Below are 16684 nucleotides of genomic sequence, written 5' to 3' on the forward strand. Positions count from 1 at the left end.
TACTGTGGTCTCTTGGATGAAAAGAAAACAGAAATTAATTTTCACAAAATATTTAATCTTAATATTTAAAATATTTTTTCTTTTACAAAATAACTTATTTCCCCCACCTTTCACTGGCAGGAGGCTTCTACAGGGCTGTGCTCTGGTCTGAGCCTTGCTCCAGAGACATCTCAAATTCATTCACACTAATGCAACATGTTAACCTCAATGAAAGGATTAGGCAAGCATGTTCAAAGGGAAAACCCGTGGTACAAAAATACATCCAGCGATCCCTGAGATGAGCTCAGCTAGTTAGAGCCTGGTGCTAATAACACCAAGTTTGTGGACTCAGTCCCCATATGGGCCAGTTACTTGAAGAGTTGGACTTGATGATCCTGTGGGTCCCGTCCAACTCAGAGCACTCTGTCAATCTGTGAAAGTGTGGTGGGCACCCAGAAGGGACAGAAGTGCTGGCAGCACTGCCTGCTACTGCCTACATGAGAAATTAAATCCTGGTGGGGAAACAGCTGCTTCTGTGGGCCCAAATCCACAATAATGGCTTCTAGCAAGGAAGCCCCACTCCAATCTTCAAGGCCTTCTTGACCTGTCACCAGGCAAGAGCCACTGCTAAGAACATCCTCCCACCCACCACCCAGCCCATGATGCCACTTACAACTCATCTATAGGCATGTGCTGTGTCTTTGACAATGCTCCAATACCATGGTAACAAACTGGTTTATCTATAAATGCTGAGACTGATGGGCTCAATCTGCCAAAAAACCACCATATTCCTGTTGTGAAAACTGATTTAAGTAAACCCATTTTAAAGGCAACTTAGACAAAGAAAAGGTGATGGACACATTTTTATTCCTTGGCACTGAGCTGCCCAAGTAATGCAGTTAGCAGTGGCAAGAGGATGGAAGTGTCCTTCAGAAAGTGCATTTGTTAAAAGCCTCTGGCTATAGACCAAGTACTGAATTAATTTATGAATTAATGGTTTTCTTCTGCTTTGCTTTACCTTCCTGATCTGTAAGAAGATACCAGTCTGAAGAGGAAAGTACCATGTCATTACTGAAATGAAAACACTACAAGAACTCTGCCTCTCAAACAACACAAGAAGCCTCAAAGCACTCTTGAAATCCTGCACAGGAGCACCAGGCACTGGTGTTCCCATTATCACTCACTCAGAACAAGTATATGCTTCTACTGGAGGGAAAGTAATGAACATTCCCATAAATTCCTATTGCTGCCCAGCTCTCTTCCAGGAGCAGGGTGTTTCAAAATAAATACCTGCTTAATGATCAGCTTCAAAGATGAACCCCGTGTATTTGGAGCTACCTTGTAATGAAGAGGGAAAGCCCCTACCCTTCCCTCTGCAGAGTTTTGCTTCTGGTAGTCACCAGGAACATGGAACAGATCATTCTTAATAACAGGTGCCACAATGATCTATTTTTAACTGGTGGAACGAGACACAGGCAGATCACGAGACAGGAAAGATTAAGACCAGGAGAAAATAAAAGCTGGAAGTATACAGTGAAAAGTTAAAAACATGAGCAAGAAAAGGAAATTATCTTCAGAGTCTTCTATCACATCCTGTGCTGCAGCACCTGAGCAAAGTCGGAAATGTTTGCATAATAGAGAGTGCAGAGGTTAGGAGATGTTATTTCAAAACCTTTTTGTTGGCTTTGATAGAACTATAGGTTTGTGCTCAAAATTAAGACAATCTAAGTGTGCCTCATTAAAACATGTGCTCACTCTGCATTCTCTTATGCTAACAATTAAATAACTCTGACCAATGTCAATGTCACTGGCATCCAGATCTGGTGGCAGAAATACCTGGGTGAATTTTCACTTTAAAGCAATTTGTTAACATACATACAAAGTATTAACAAATAAGCCCGTTTTATTCAATAACCAGAAACACTAAATTACTAGAAAACTTAAAAGACAAGAAAAATAAGCAGAGCATCAAACCTCCAACATTACAATCATTCCTGAGAAACACAGTGGGATTTATCAACTCAAATAAACATACTTAGTATTTAGATACCGAGCTCTGGGCAGATCTGAATGCTACTGATGCAGCTATTGTTACAAGAAGACATCAGCTATTGTTACAAGAAGACATCAACCCCCTCCCAAACTGGACAAGGAAGCAGTTAAAAACACTTACGAGCTACTGAGAAGTTATTTAAAGGTGACTCCCGCTGGTCAACATCCTGTGGCCGTTCCTTGTAGCCAATGAAGGTGCCATCATTCTTCAACAGAAAATACCGCGGCCTCCATGTTTTGATGTATTCTCCTGGAAAGAGAGGATGGGCAAAGGGAAGCAACATCAGAAAACACCCCAAATTACTGACACACCAATAATTTCTGTTAATATTGGAACTATATGTCATCCTGACAGCAGCAGTTTTAAGAACATTCAGTTCAGTCTGATACAAACAGTGGAAAAATACAGGCACTGAGTCACATACTGATAGCGATGTTAGCCATAAAAATGGGACTTCATAAAAGGTAAACAGCTATGTTTTGTTCTTCCATCTACTTTGATTTCCATTCAAATTCTGCAACATCTGCCTTAAATGCATTTTAAATTTTAAAAAAATCAGAGCAGATGTCCTATGTATTATTTTTGCTATTGTCATTTTTCATACTGACAAGTGGAGAAATTCTTTTCATTTACATTTTGCAGCGCAAGTATTTTAAACAAGAATGGGTAATTTACTAATTAGTCAACTGCTTTATCAAACCAACAGTCACTTTCAGACCATAAGAAGATAATTCTCTGCTTATGTTACATAACATCACTCACTTCTCTCACAACATCTCAAGCATGAAACACAAGATGATATATCACAATACGAAGGGGAAAACACTGGATGATGTATAGCCACCACAAAGTCGAAAACAAATATCTACTTTGAAAGATATGCCACCTTTCTTTGTCTCAAGAAACACCCATTGCTCTCACCACACTCTGCTCATCTGAGTAACCTGCACAGGTGACACTTGTGTGACTGTTACAGCCATGTTCAAAACATTCAGCAGTAGAATAAGAAGAAAAGAGCTAATCAAAACCTCAGTTATTTCCTGGATTTATTAAGGTCTTCAGGGAAGGAAGACACAAATCTCATCAATGGCTCTTCTGGATGATGGTCAGTATATCTGAGTTTTTTGCTTATTAACCAGATCACTGTTTTCTGAGGCAGTCTTTCAAGAACCTCAAATAGCTTCTCATGGTGCCAAGCTGCCCCTCTAGGTCCTAAAAGCTCCTGCAGTGATGTTTCTACTCAACTGAGTCACAAAACTCTAATTTGAGGTGTTATTCTAAACACAGCACTGATCACACTTTTCCAATTCTTCTCACGCCAACAACCAATTTAGAAATTTTAAAAGCAAATGGTCAACTACAAAGCACCCACAGCTGCGCATCAACCACACCCTCCTCGTTTCTGTAGGGTTTCTCACTGGTTTGTTTAACACTGGGGAGAAGATGAGAGAGCACACTAGGAGCTGAACTCCTTTCCAGCCTGCCACAATAGAACCACGCCTGTGCACCCTGTAATGCTGCCCTGCAGTGGCTGGTGCCCAGTGCCCACAGGTTCACCTGCTGGCAAGCTCTTCAAACAACCAAGAACAGTGAGAGGAGAGGGCTCACCATATTTACTGGCTCTGGCAACCTTCTGCTGCTCTCCTGTTCTCCAAGGCTCCTCTCATACTTTCCTGCTGCTTAGGTTTCCTCCACTGGTGATTTCTCTCCCAGTGAAGTGCACCCTGCCCCAGGAACTCCCTTGCAGCTGCTTTGTCTCCTTCCTGTCCCCACAGACCTCCTCCCCATCTGCAGTGCAGTTTCAACCTGCTCTGGGCAGCAGCTGTGTCACTTCTCCATTCACACTCATCCTTCTCCCTCCTGCACACAGAAGCAGAAGCAACCCCAACTATGCCCACACAACACAGACGCGAGTGAGCAGAGCCCCCACCAGCTGCTTTCACCTCTTCAGTCGTCACTGGGCTTTAAGTTTCCTAATCTAAACAAAAAATGAAGTGCTACTGAACTGTTAGGGAGAGTCACACAGAGCCACCTTTGCAGTGGCCATGTCTGCAGAAAACATCCATTTGAATTGATGAAATAGGTATGGGGAAAGAAAGAGAGGAAAAGGAGCACAAATCTCCTCATTGTTTCTTTCAGAGATGGCTGTTACTGCTCTAAGTGTTACACCAATCTATAAGGCGTTTATGAAAGTATCATCATTGCTCCAGGAATTTCAGAACTCTCCTGTCATGGTTTAACATTTATAGGCAAGGAGGTAAATGTAGAAGGTTTTGTTGTCATCATCTTTTTAACTCTGACCTTAATTAAATGCCGAAAACTTTCTGGGATCAGCAGGAGATTATGAAGCCTTTCACATTTAAATTACCAGTCCAACTCGGCGCAGATCAGTGAGATTACTCCAATCTCATTACTATTACACCACAGATGTGATGAGAAGACACGTGGCATGCTCAGCCCAGCTCCTGACTAGAGGTTTGCCAGGTAAGCAGGTTGGGGAGGTGGCTGCCCAGACAATCAGGATTTTGGAACATGCTCTTACATACCTGACTCATTGGCATTTTCTTCTCTTGCATAAAGCACACCCAGGAGACCTAATGACCGCCACACACCCCTTACCATACCCACACTCAGGACTAAATCCAGACTGGATGGGACAAATAATATCTGAATAGGGTAAGACTGAGAGTTTCTACTTCTCTTACTCTGTAACTTATGCTACACATCTTCCCCACTGGCATTTACAGAGGGGAAAATAATTTTTTGCAGATTATGAAATTATTATCTGGTTATTTGCAGTGAACTACACACAATTTTAAACAGAATTAGACTGTACTGTCATAAGAGACTTTCTCTAAGATTAGATGCTTATGTTTGGCTCTCATACTTTCTTACAGCTTTATCCCACCAACCTGCTTCTCTGTTAGAAACACATCCTCTAACAGGATTAATCACACAGTCTTTAAAATGGTGCATTCCATACATATATAGCATCCTCCTCCACACTCACTGCTTCTGTGTGAAAAATCAAGGATTTCATTACCACCAGCCTTTCTGCAGGGATCATTCTACTTGGATCTTCCTTTGAGCATTGCTTTAGCTGGTTATGGCTCCTGATCCACCTTTTTAATTGGTAAAAAAGTAATATGATTTTATTTAAATTTTTTTCCACATGTCTGGAGCTTAATGAATACTGTAATATGGCAATCCAAAATATTATTGATTATTGTTCTTGCCAAGGAGAGTATGAGGCACAGTGCAGCATCTGTACTACAAATTTTTGTTATATAACACACCGAGGTTTTACTTCTGCATCCTGCAAAAAAATGGCAAGACACTGCCTGGTGTGTGACTTCCCAAAGAGATGATCTCTAAGTATAATTTTAATTTAAGCCTGAGCAAGCTATCATTCCTCTCCAGAAGCTCAGAAACATAAATTTACCAACAGTCATCAAAAATATGTACAGAGTGCATATTCTTAAGAAACAAGTTTATATTTTTATGACTAGCTAAAACACTATAAATGGCCTACAGCCCACGAGGACCACATCAAAAGGTGACAGCAAATCTGAGTACTGGAGGCAGAAAAGAAGTTTGTCAATATAAACAAAAAAAATAATTATGTGGAACTGCTGGGACAAAGCTGTCTGAAAAACATCAACACCTTTTCCTTCCTCCGATATACACAGCAAGCTGTCATGCCTCAAGAGTGAACTGAGCTGTTTCAATTTTTACCCTGTGTTCTTTGTTCCTGTTGTGGTTTTGTTTTTAAGAATCACAAGAAGAAGTTGCTTGAAGTCACTAATATTAGCAGTTAAGTAGTCACACTAGAAAGAATCATACTGAGTACAGTAAATGCAAGCATGTGTGGCAAATTCTATCAGACAACACTAAAAAAAAAAAGAAAAAAAAAAAGATCCACCATGGAAAAGTGAACAATTTACAAAGCAAAACATTTTTTCCTCTGTGATTCATTGCTTGTGTAATGCCCTGGCAGAGCCTTCTTTGTTTTCAGTAACAGAATGCTAACACTGCAGAGACAGGAAAGCTAAAGCATGGGTTATAAATCCTACATATAAAATCCTGGAACCAAACAGACTCCTCTGTAGCTTGCTAGCTTTATTATTTAAAATCTTTATGTATCATTCTGTTTACTCCAAGCAATTTCCAAATTGCAAAGATTCCCAAACTGTATATATCTGGAAACATACACAAAGATTGTTACAGACTGATTTCCCTTTATTGCCTTGTGCCTGCCCCCACACACTGCACATTAAAATACTTAACACACACTCAGAATGTAAATCCATCTCATGCCAGAAAAGCTTTTTCGCTGTAACATATACTGCAAAGCACACTTATGCCTGAGTATTTCAGAAAAAGTTAAACACAAAACTCCTTTGGCTCATGAAAAGTTAATTCTACTGAGGATTTACAATAATGCAGGGTTAGATTATTTTCCTCTCCTCCCCACAACAGTATCTCACCGAATCTGGAGCTGTCTACCACTGATAGAGTGTCTAACATCAGAAACAGCTGCCACTCCCTGGGAAGCTCACGGGGTAAGTGGAGAATAATGAGCAGCAAGCACCAGCAGAACAAAAGAAAATCCATCTTTATTTACCAACTGCTGCATGCTTGTTGCTGCATCAAGCTCATTCAAAGCCAACACCACACCCTTTAATTCAGAACAGACTATATTTAAGAAGCCTCTGCTTTTGTTTTAATCAACTCATACATACCAATGGTTTGAAAAAAAAATCATTAGGTTAACCAAGTCAGCATCCAATGCTATCCTTGATATTTACAAACGCGCCCGACCGACTATTAACTTTCTTATGGCCCAAAGTAACCAAGTAACAAGCCCAGGAGCATTGACAAAGTCTCAGTTACATGAAATGCAGTCAAGTGGCTACCACAAATCTACCAATAAATAATGCATTAAACTTTCTGCTCTGAGCATCAGAAGTAGCACCTTTAATTGCGCTTAAGCATAACACTCAAAAAATTAAAGCTTTTCAGTTATGCAAGCCTTCTCTACATTCCCACACGCTCTGATGATGTAGGGCACTCCCTGCTTGTACAGCCCCAGTTCCTGTCCGAGGGAACATGAAAGTTATGCCAATCGAAACGCTAATGTGCCACCCATCAAAGGCACAGTGACTCATTTCTGAGCCTCAATGGCCATGAGAAGTGGTCTGCATCCTGTCGGCCTAATAAGGGCTCGGCAAACAAGCGCCAATTTCCTTAAAGATGTGAAGCTTTCAGGAGCTGCCATCTCGTTCGTGCTGAGGAGTGGGATGGGGATTTACAGTTCTTACTGCTTGAGTAAACTGAGTAAGTGTCCACTCGCTTCAAAAACAGCTGAAATCAAAACAGATTTGGAAGAAGAAAGCAGGGCTTGAAAACTTGCCTTTGCATTTCTAAAGCACTCGGAAGCAAGCCCTTTCCAAGTGCAGGGAGCTAATTCTGGATCTTAACGACCTGACACCAAACAATTAAGTCTAGGGTGACCTGAATGAAAACTCTTAGCTCAAGTATGTTTCGTTTTTTATAAAAATAGCTGCACAGACACCCACCAAGCTGGTACACCACTCTTCGCTCCCCGTTGCAAACTGTCATAACAAGATATTTAAACACAGTAGATTTTCAGTAGCTTGGGGAAATTAAAAAGAAAGGGAAAAAAAAAAAAGGAGGTTATGTTAATGCCGTTCCCAACACGCTGGCAGGGAGAGAGAGGAGGACCTCTGGTTTGTCTGCCTATTCAGAGGCGCAGCGAAGGGGCCGGCTCTTTGATGATTTTTTGGGGCCCCTCTCTGGACGGCTCCTCGGCCACCGCCTCCAGCGTACAGCTGCAGAGGCGCTCCCTGTGCCTGGAATCTCAATGAGGCGGCTGGGGCTGCCGACGGGGCTGCTCCCGGTGGGGAGGTCACCCGCAGCGCAGGGGCCAGCGCCGAGCGAGCAGCTCGGCTGCTCCGAGCACGGCCACCGCCGGCCAGCCCAGCCCGGCTCGGCCGACCCAGAGCCTGACTGGGTGCGGCAACCGGCTCCTCACTTTCTGCCCCGCAGGCTGTGCGGTGCACGGCCGTGACTGCCAACAGGTTCAGCAGAAGTGCCGCCTCCTCCTCATCCTCCTCGGTTTCGGCTTTTCTAAGCCTCCTGCCGCTTCTCCAGCTCAGGGAGAGCTGCAGTCCAGGGCACCTGCTTCATTATCATATCCTGAGGGAATATGGGGAGAGAGGGAGGGAGGTGGGCACCGGAGGTGGGGCGGAGGGTGACGGATGAGCCAGATGAGCCGTCTGGCCTTCGAGCGACAAAGGGAGCCTGGAAGGACAGCTCCTGGTCACCTGGCACCCCGCATCTGTAAATTCACTTCAGAAAGCAGCACATAGCCTTGGCTTCGGGCTTCCCACAGAGCTGTGGAGAACAGTAAACGTACTGCAAGCTGCCCGTCTGTAGTTACACAGCAGTGCAGGTGGGAAACACCTAAGGAAGGCAACGGGTGCTCCGATTCACAAAGCTGGCCATAGGAGAGATGAGAAGCCAGATTACAGAGAAGGAAAAACAGATTCTCACCCAATACTTTCTCTGTGCAGGGGATGGACAATTACCACGTTCTCAGATTCTATCTCTGCCAAAGGGTTTGAGATCACCAGCCAACAGCACCACTGCAGAAGATGACACCCCTGTATTTTTTACCACTATACTTACTCCAACTGTATAGTTATGTAAAACTGAAACACGGAGGTTTATATTTTTCTTTTTCTTTTTTTGCTGAATTTCAGTTTAGAAGGTCAAAAATGTTGCCATATTGCTTACAGCAATCAATTTAAGCAATACCAGATATTCCCAAAGGAGCAAAAGAGAATTAATCAGCATGTAAAAAACTCCTTACTCCTACCTTTGGCACAGCTTAGTCAGGCTAGTCCTAACCTACAGCTGTCTCCAGTGGGAGAAGATGTAAATGAAATTTCATTAAAAACAGCAGTTTTAAGGATAGCCACATAAATTACAGGAATATATAAAGTGATTTCTTAAGCTATACTGAAAACAATCTCATCGAGTGAATTGCATCTTCACTACTTCATGGTGTGAACAAAAGGACTTAAAACTACCATGTGGTGTCCAACACGATTAGAGAAATTTTCTGCAATAAACTTGCAAGCAGCTACAGGATTTTAACAAAATAAAACATTCCTGTAACAGAAAGTGCCATCATGTATTTCTCTGCTTTTGACAGGTGCCCAACTCTCTCTTATTTTTATAAATAAAAAAAAATGACAGAGGAGGTGTCAGATTCACTGAACTGAATTAAGCATACTTAGAACAATTATTTCTCCCCAAGTAATTTTTACCTTGACACTATGATGGAAAACAGCACATGCAGCTAACAAGGCACTTAAGCTAATAAGCCTCTCCACGTTTTTAAATATCTTCCCTTAGAGGAAGGAAGTAGCTACAACTATTCCTCAAGCTCAGTCTGAATATGTTCAGTATTTCTGCAAATCAGGCAAATCAGGCTCTTAAATACACCCCATGTACTTACACAAACAGCGTGACTTGGTCCTCCAAAGATTTTATGTCTACTACAAATGCAAAGAAAAATAAAAACTAAACCAGAAACACCAAACACACCACACCCTGGTGTATTTGAACAAGGATGGGCTTTTCTAGACAGCCTCTGAAAGTTGATTCAATGATTTTACCTTTTTGCCTAAGAATCCTTAGGCATGACATTTGTGCTTATCTGAACACATGCTTGATTTGAATATCACATACCCAGTTTTGCTATTCAGTAAATCCCATCTAGAGACTGGCAGAGTGTCTGAGGGGACAAAGCAAAAAAACATACACAAACTAAAGCTCTTCCAGAACAAATTAAGACTAAAATCACAGTTTTTAAACTTTTATTCCTCAAGCAACCTAAACATAGGGGATGCTCAGGAAAAGCATCATTAATTGATTAAAAATTATTTTAGGTCCCTTCTCTCACTCTGCCCCCCTAAAAAAAAAAATTAGGTGAGTCAAAGACTCGAGCAAGAATGATTTTTGTGATTTGTTTTACGAACATTAAACCTGGAGAGTACTCAGCAGAGGTTCCTCATTAAAATCCCAAAATTGGTGAGGCTGAGAGACAACCTGGAAGCTTGGGGCATGGGTGCCCATGAGAAAGTTAAGAGCAGGGGAGGGAAAAAGCAGGACACAGCCACTAAGGAAACAGAAAACATCCACCTTGAGGATGTTTTCCTCCACCATTGCTCCGAGTCCCTGGCTTGCTCTCCTAGGCTCCCATTACCACATCATTGTGTCATTCACATTGTGAATCAAAACCTCAGGGAATTGTAAAGAAATGGAGGGAAAAAAAAGGTTAAAGTACATTAGGAGAGATTTATGAAAACAGCAGCATTTCTAAAATAGGTATGAACCTATTTTAGGCAGTTTGAAGAGGGGAAAAAAGGTCTCTTTGTAAAAACTAAGCTGCAGAACATGGATTTTAATAAATAAGCAATTTATGGAGAGTAAGAAATCAACACATTGTATTGTTATCCTTTAGCTTCTGGGTTTGAGTCCTAATTTTCAACATAAATGCACAGAGTTGTTTTTGGTCACTTACAATAAAAGCTCTACCAGTAATTGTGTGATCATGCTGTGCATCAGGAAATTTCTTAAAAGTGCCAAGAAAATAAAACCAATGTAGAATTTTAAAATGTTTATACAAACTGATAAATATTTCGTAGAATTATGAATGAAAGCTAAGTTAAGCAAACATTTCACTGGAAAAAATAAGAAACAACATTAAAAAAGAGGTGGTGTCTTTATAGGGCTGGGGCTAATTTGGACTTCCCTTCTTCATTTTGTCACTAGCAAGTCTACAAAAGCCTGGAGAAGCACAAGGAGACCATGTTAGCTCTAATGAAAAGTTTCATTTATCTTGAGGCATTTAATGGCCAATGGAAGAATTAGGAGCACTTCCCAGAAAGCAAGTCCTAATATTTGTTATAATGGCAACCTCCTGGTTACGCCTCCAAATTTAGTATTCCACAGATAAGTTTTATTGAGTCACTACCCCAAACTCAGCAATGAAAATCTCCTCCAGATAACAGGAGTGCTGCCTCACTTCAGAGGAATTTTGCAAAGTAACTTAATTGCATGCTGAGAATTTATTAAAGCAACTTCACCACTGGGTAGAGTAAGAGAAGAACAACCACCACCACAGCTCTGGTGCTAAGCTTAGCCAAGTAACACAGGCATAAGAAACTCTGCCAAGGATTTCTGTGCCTTGAACTCAGGTGTGTTGTCACTGTAAAGCAGAGTATAGTCCACACTGCTGCTTCAACAGGGTCACAAGATCACTCAGTCACACTATTACATCTCATTTATTTTTATAATAGACAGTAAAAATGTTGAGTCTTAATATAATCAAACAGGAAAAATTCATGCTGGATTTCAGTGGTACCACAATTTAGCCCTGTGACATTAAAACACGTCTAAAATACAGTTAAAACCACATACATATAATAACAATTATTTTTTAACCCCAAAAGTATCTATTATATTAAGCTCATTATACTTCTTTCTAACAGCTCCAAGCTCTAGGAAAGAATGCATTTCAGACACACAAAGATCTGTTTCTTACACAAGGACAAATGAAATAAAGACCAACCTGAAAAAAGACACAATAAAGACCCACCTACCTTGACACTGCTACCATAAATTAATTCCTTGTTGCCAACAGCATCTTGCTACACTAAAGTCACTTTTCATTTTAAAAATAGCATAAAAATGAACAGCATATCCCACACAGAAGTGGGAAGCAGATGGACACAGAAGATGGGAGCCTGAATTACAGTTTCCAGTCTGCAGTGCCTCTTATTTTTGGTTTGGAAGGACATGGCAAAAATTCCAATCTTTTATATTCAAATTGCTCCTATAAGCAGTGTTAAAATAAACATCACGCCCACCCTGCCCTGAACTCACACCAGTTTCTGTGGGCATCAAATCTGACACTTGCCTCACTGGATCTTCTGAGGTCAGGGACTGCCACATCAGCCCCACCTTTCCTTCACACCTGGTTTTCCATGCACAGCACACCACACAACTGCTCCTCACCACACACATTTCTTCATCCACCTGAATCCTGAAAGCCCCATCCCATAAACAAACACACTCTCTAGTTCCATCTTCCCACTCTCCCTAGGATGTCCCCAAAGAACAGAAGTAAAACAAACTCCTAAGCACATCCCTCACCTAACAGCATTACAGCTTCCCATCAGGTGTACAACTTGCAACAATTACAACAGCTCTCCAGGAAAGTCAGATTGCCACACTTTGAGAACACCAGAAAACCATAAATAAAGCTTTAAATGACAGCTTTTTGCTTTTTCTTGTTTACAGGTTTTGGGTTTATTTTAAAAAGGAGAGAGAAAGAGCCCTACAGGTCACCTGGGGTAACATTCCTGAAGGCCATCTAGGACTATGCCTGTGCCTCAGGGACTTCTGGCAAGGAAGATACAGCCACATATACAAGGAAGGTACAGCCACACATAGGAGGAAGGTACAGCCACACAGAAAAGCCTGCATGCAAGCACTGCTCCATGCTTAGTACACCCTGTTTCACAGCATTTCCTGCCACTGGCCCCTGAACTGATGCTTCCAGCTCAGGTGGCAGCTGCTGGAGGCTCCTCTGCCACTCCAGGGGTCAAGCCAAGCCAGGCCACCCTGCAAACCCTGCTGCTGCCAGTAAGGTGGGAGGGGAGCAGGAGGAGAAAAGGAGGCGGGGGATAGAGGCACCTTTGGGAGGCAGAGAACTGTGCTAGACAAGAGTTAAGATGTGGCTACCATTCTGGCTGAAAGAGCTGCATTGGAGCAGTGTTGACAAAGGGACAAGCTGGGTCTCTGGTGGGCAGCAGGGAAGGCGCTGATGGGGCTGAGGGCACAGGCAGGGCAGGGAGAGGCTGCAGCCTGACCCCCACCCCAGGAGGGGCCATGCCAGCTGTGCCTGTGGCCATCACCAGCATCTCCTGCTCCTGCCCCAGCACCAATGCAGGCAGCTGGAAGCACAGGTTGTGCCCAGTCTGTGAGGAGAGTATGCTGCCACTCAGCACCTCCTTGCTAACATGCAGCCAAATCCAGCAAGCTGGAACCTCAAAGTTACATCCTTTAGATACACACAGACACGTAGGTATGTTCCACAGAGCTAACTGGAGCCTGGCTGGGAGCACAGGGTCGCTGCACTGACCCTGCTCCTTCACAGGCACAGCCAACACTCCCAGGAAAACCTTCCAGTGTCACACTGGCCACAGAGATGTACCACCTTCTGGTCTGAGGAAGCTGTACAGTTTAGATTATTCTCCTATTACTGCTTTTGCACATTTATGTCTCCATCTCCTACGAGAAAACCTTTTTAACTTCGGGATTACAGCCTGAGTATCAAACTAAGAGACAAAAATGTTTCCAAGAAGCAGTCACTGAACACTTAAAATTTTCATTTATCCAAAGCATACTAACTGAACCTTGGTCGTGGGCAGACTTACAGCAAATTACAGTTTTCTAAATGAAGACACATTTAGCTATAGAAATTGGACAATACAGGTAACAGCCTCTTCTTTAAAAAAGAATAAAAGAGAGAGAAGAAAGGACCCAAATGAAAATTACTGTCCTGGTATTTTGTTTGGTGGTAAAATTGCAGCTCAGCTACAAGATTAACTAAGCACAAGTCCACTACTGGGTCGCTATCACTGCTTTGAGAAAATGTTTTTCTATACACTTTTCTTCCCCTCATCAGAGAATCCAAATTTCCTAGTTTAATCATTTGCCCAATTTCAAAAGAAATAGAAGCCTTTCCAAGCAATGAAGACATCTAGTTATTTAATCACAGATGCAATACAAGATTAAAATGGCTTTGAAAAATTAATCCTTTATGATAAAGTTTCCCAATGAACATTAAATCAACAGGTTCCAAATTTCAGGTATAAAATCTGATTGAAACTGCTGCTCTGCAAAGCTACCACATGCTCCTGCCTGTCCTTACTGAAAATGCAGTCTAAATTGCTACTTCCATAAAGAAATACATCCGATATTAACAGGAGTTCTATGAAAAAAACTCTTGATGGCCTGCAAGGATTGTTGTACTTAATCCAAAGGTAAAATTTACAGTAATTTATCATACAGAAATCAACTGCTCTGCAGATATGCATATGAGCAGGTTCTCGTTTCATGCTGCAGTTTGAATTTCTACCAAATTTTGGATGGTGGCAATTAAGCAGCTTCATTTGCAGTCCTCTATTCTTTGCACTTAATTCAGGACAGGTTGGAGAAAAATGTGGTTATGGCATTTCATTAGGTATGCTTCCATGTATTAATCCTTGAAAAGGAAACTGTAAACAGTAAGCTGGAAAAAGGATAATGAAAAAGCAAAAAAGACAGAGCTGAAGGAAATAAAAGGAATTTTTTTAATGGAATTTATAAACATCAATGCCTTTTAGAAAGAGATCCATCCATATTCCCCCTTTCTTTGTACTGAAGTTTAATAACACTCTCTCCAAGTTACCAATTTTGAGAAAATCACTGGATAAACACTTGTGTTAACCCAGCTACATGGCTCAGTGCCAAATGTAATGCCAAACTTCCCAGTTGCAAAACGAGCTGTTTTTACACACCAAAGTAACCACGCAGCAGGCCTGCCGAGCCTGAAGACAGCTGACAGAGATGACTGTTGCTGTCCCCCCATTGCACCGACATCCATCCAAATACCAACATCTGCTGTGCTACAATTTACTTTTTACACAACATTTAGCAAAACAGTGCCTCTGACTGCAACATCATTAAGGAAGTAACAACAAATAAATCGCAAAGTCCCATCAGACAATTGTAAAATTAAAGCATAGTTTGCCTTGCATACACTGAGCTTTAGTTCAGACGTGTTGGACTTCAGACATAATAAGCATTAGAAAGCGTTTTCCTTTATTAAAGGCACAACACAAAATTCTGTAAGCCATGACAAGTGTAATCCATCATTACAGTGTAAATTACAATTTTGAGGATATTGACTTGACTCAGTCGGCAGAGAAGCAGATGCCTGCGAGGCAGCACAGGCTGCCCGGGCCCAACGCAGCAGCCCAGGCTCCTAACAGGATTACCCCGTGCCTGGGAGTGCAAGCTCTAAATTCAGGGCCTGCTCCTTTCCAAACACTCAGAACATGTATTTGTGCTTGCAAAGTAAGGAATTAACATTCCTGGAAACTCAAGTGCCCTTTGCTTTAAAAGCAGGGCTGAGCAAGGGGGCCAAAGCACCCTGACACCACTGCACAGAGGCGAGGTGGGCTCTGGTAGTGACAAATTCACAGCGTGGAGATTCAAACCAGGATTTTGGCTCGAGTGCAAGCCAGGTCTGGTGAGTGGTTCCACTGCACTGCCCAACACAGCTCACACCACAGAAGACCCTACATGGTCAGTGTCCTCCAATCAATTATCCTTCACACCCCCATCAATCAGGCTGCAACTCAAGACAGGGCTGCACTGCCACTCTGACACTGCTACACGGCTCAGGCTTTTACTGACAAACAGGCAAATTGTGACCAATTTTCAAAACCAACTCTTTCTTCCTTCTGTCCTGCAGCAATTCTATGATTACAAAAATAAGCAAAAAATAAAAAAGAGAAAATATCTCACTTTCTTTTGAAAAGCAGATGACTGAAATGAAAAATTTAGTGAAAAACAACTTGATTTTTGTTAGGCATCAATTAAACACCCCTCAATCTTTCTGCTCCACATCACCCTCTTTAACACCGTTAATAAAAAAATGCTTGAGTTACAAAAAGCAACATCAGTCCCCCTGCATCTCCAGACAATGCGTCTGTCAGGAACAACATACCCAACACTCAGCTCAGGATACAAGAAAGTGGCAGGCCATATTTCAAAGCCGTTTCACCTAAACAATACAGTTTCCCTTAAATCCCTATCAGCTTAATAGTGGAAGACCATAATATTTCAGATAACACAGACAGCAAGCATTTTGGTAAATTCAGGGGACATTCTTTATCCAATCCAAAAATAGCCAATGTTCACAGCCAGATTAACAGAAATGCAACTTCACCTTAATTCATGCTAAAGGCGAGGGGTTAAGGCTTAAATACTTTGGGGGTTTTGGCCAGTGCTGATCTGTATTAGACTATGCATGTATATGCCCATTGCAGGACACAGGAGAGGCCATGCAAAACACAGCCTGTGGCCAGATCCTCTCCCAGGCAGGGTTTTAGAGGACAGACTCCTCTGTACTAACTACCAGGTGTTTGCACAACACAAGTCAAGGTCCAATTGGAAGCTTATCTGAAGAGTTGCTCCTGTGCAAACTTTAAGTTCTGAACCTCTGAGTTCAGAACTGAAACACTATTTGTTTGTCCATTTATCCCCTGGCACGGTTGGCTTTTTGTCAGACAGATGTATGCCACATGCAAGTCATTTCCCAACCTCTCTGCTCCACCTCCCTCCACACACTCTGCACACACTCTGACCCCTCAGCAAATGTTGTAAGAGAGAAGGAAGTGTTTCTGACAGTTTGCATACTCTTCACAACAACTTTAGGCCAGAGTATAAATGTTTTCTCTTGCCCTCCAACCCTACTTGTAAGGAAACAAAGCAAAACAAACACCA

At 42.1% G+C, this 16684-nt stretch overlaps 1 protein-coding gene across 3 annotated transcripts in view; it reads right to left on the reverse strand.

The window, feature by feature from the left end:
- The window catches only part of AKT1 (AKT serine/threonine kinase 1), a 77475-nt gene that overhangs the window by 36386 nt on the left and 24405 nt on the right, over positions 1-16684 (reverse strand). For all 3 annotated transcript variants that reach the window (XM_021528923.4, XM_085580838.1, XM_085580840.1), the window contains one exon: positions 2153-2281. In XM_021528923.4, coding sequence (XP_021384598.1) covers positions 2153-2281 — 129 coding nt within the window. The remainder of the gene's footprint in view (positions 1-2152; positions 2282-16684) is intronic.

Source organism: Lonchura striata, chromosome 5 (genome assembly GCF_050655825.1).
Source record: "Lonchura striata isolate lonStrDom1 chromosome 5, ASM5065582v1, whole genome shotgun sequence".
NCBI classification, from domain to species: Eukaryota; Metazoa; Chordata; class Aves; order Passeriformes; family Estrildidae; genus Lonchura; species Lonchura striata.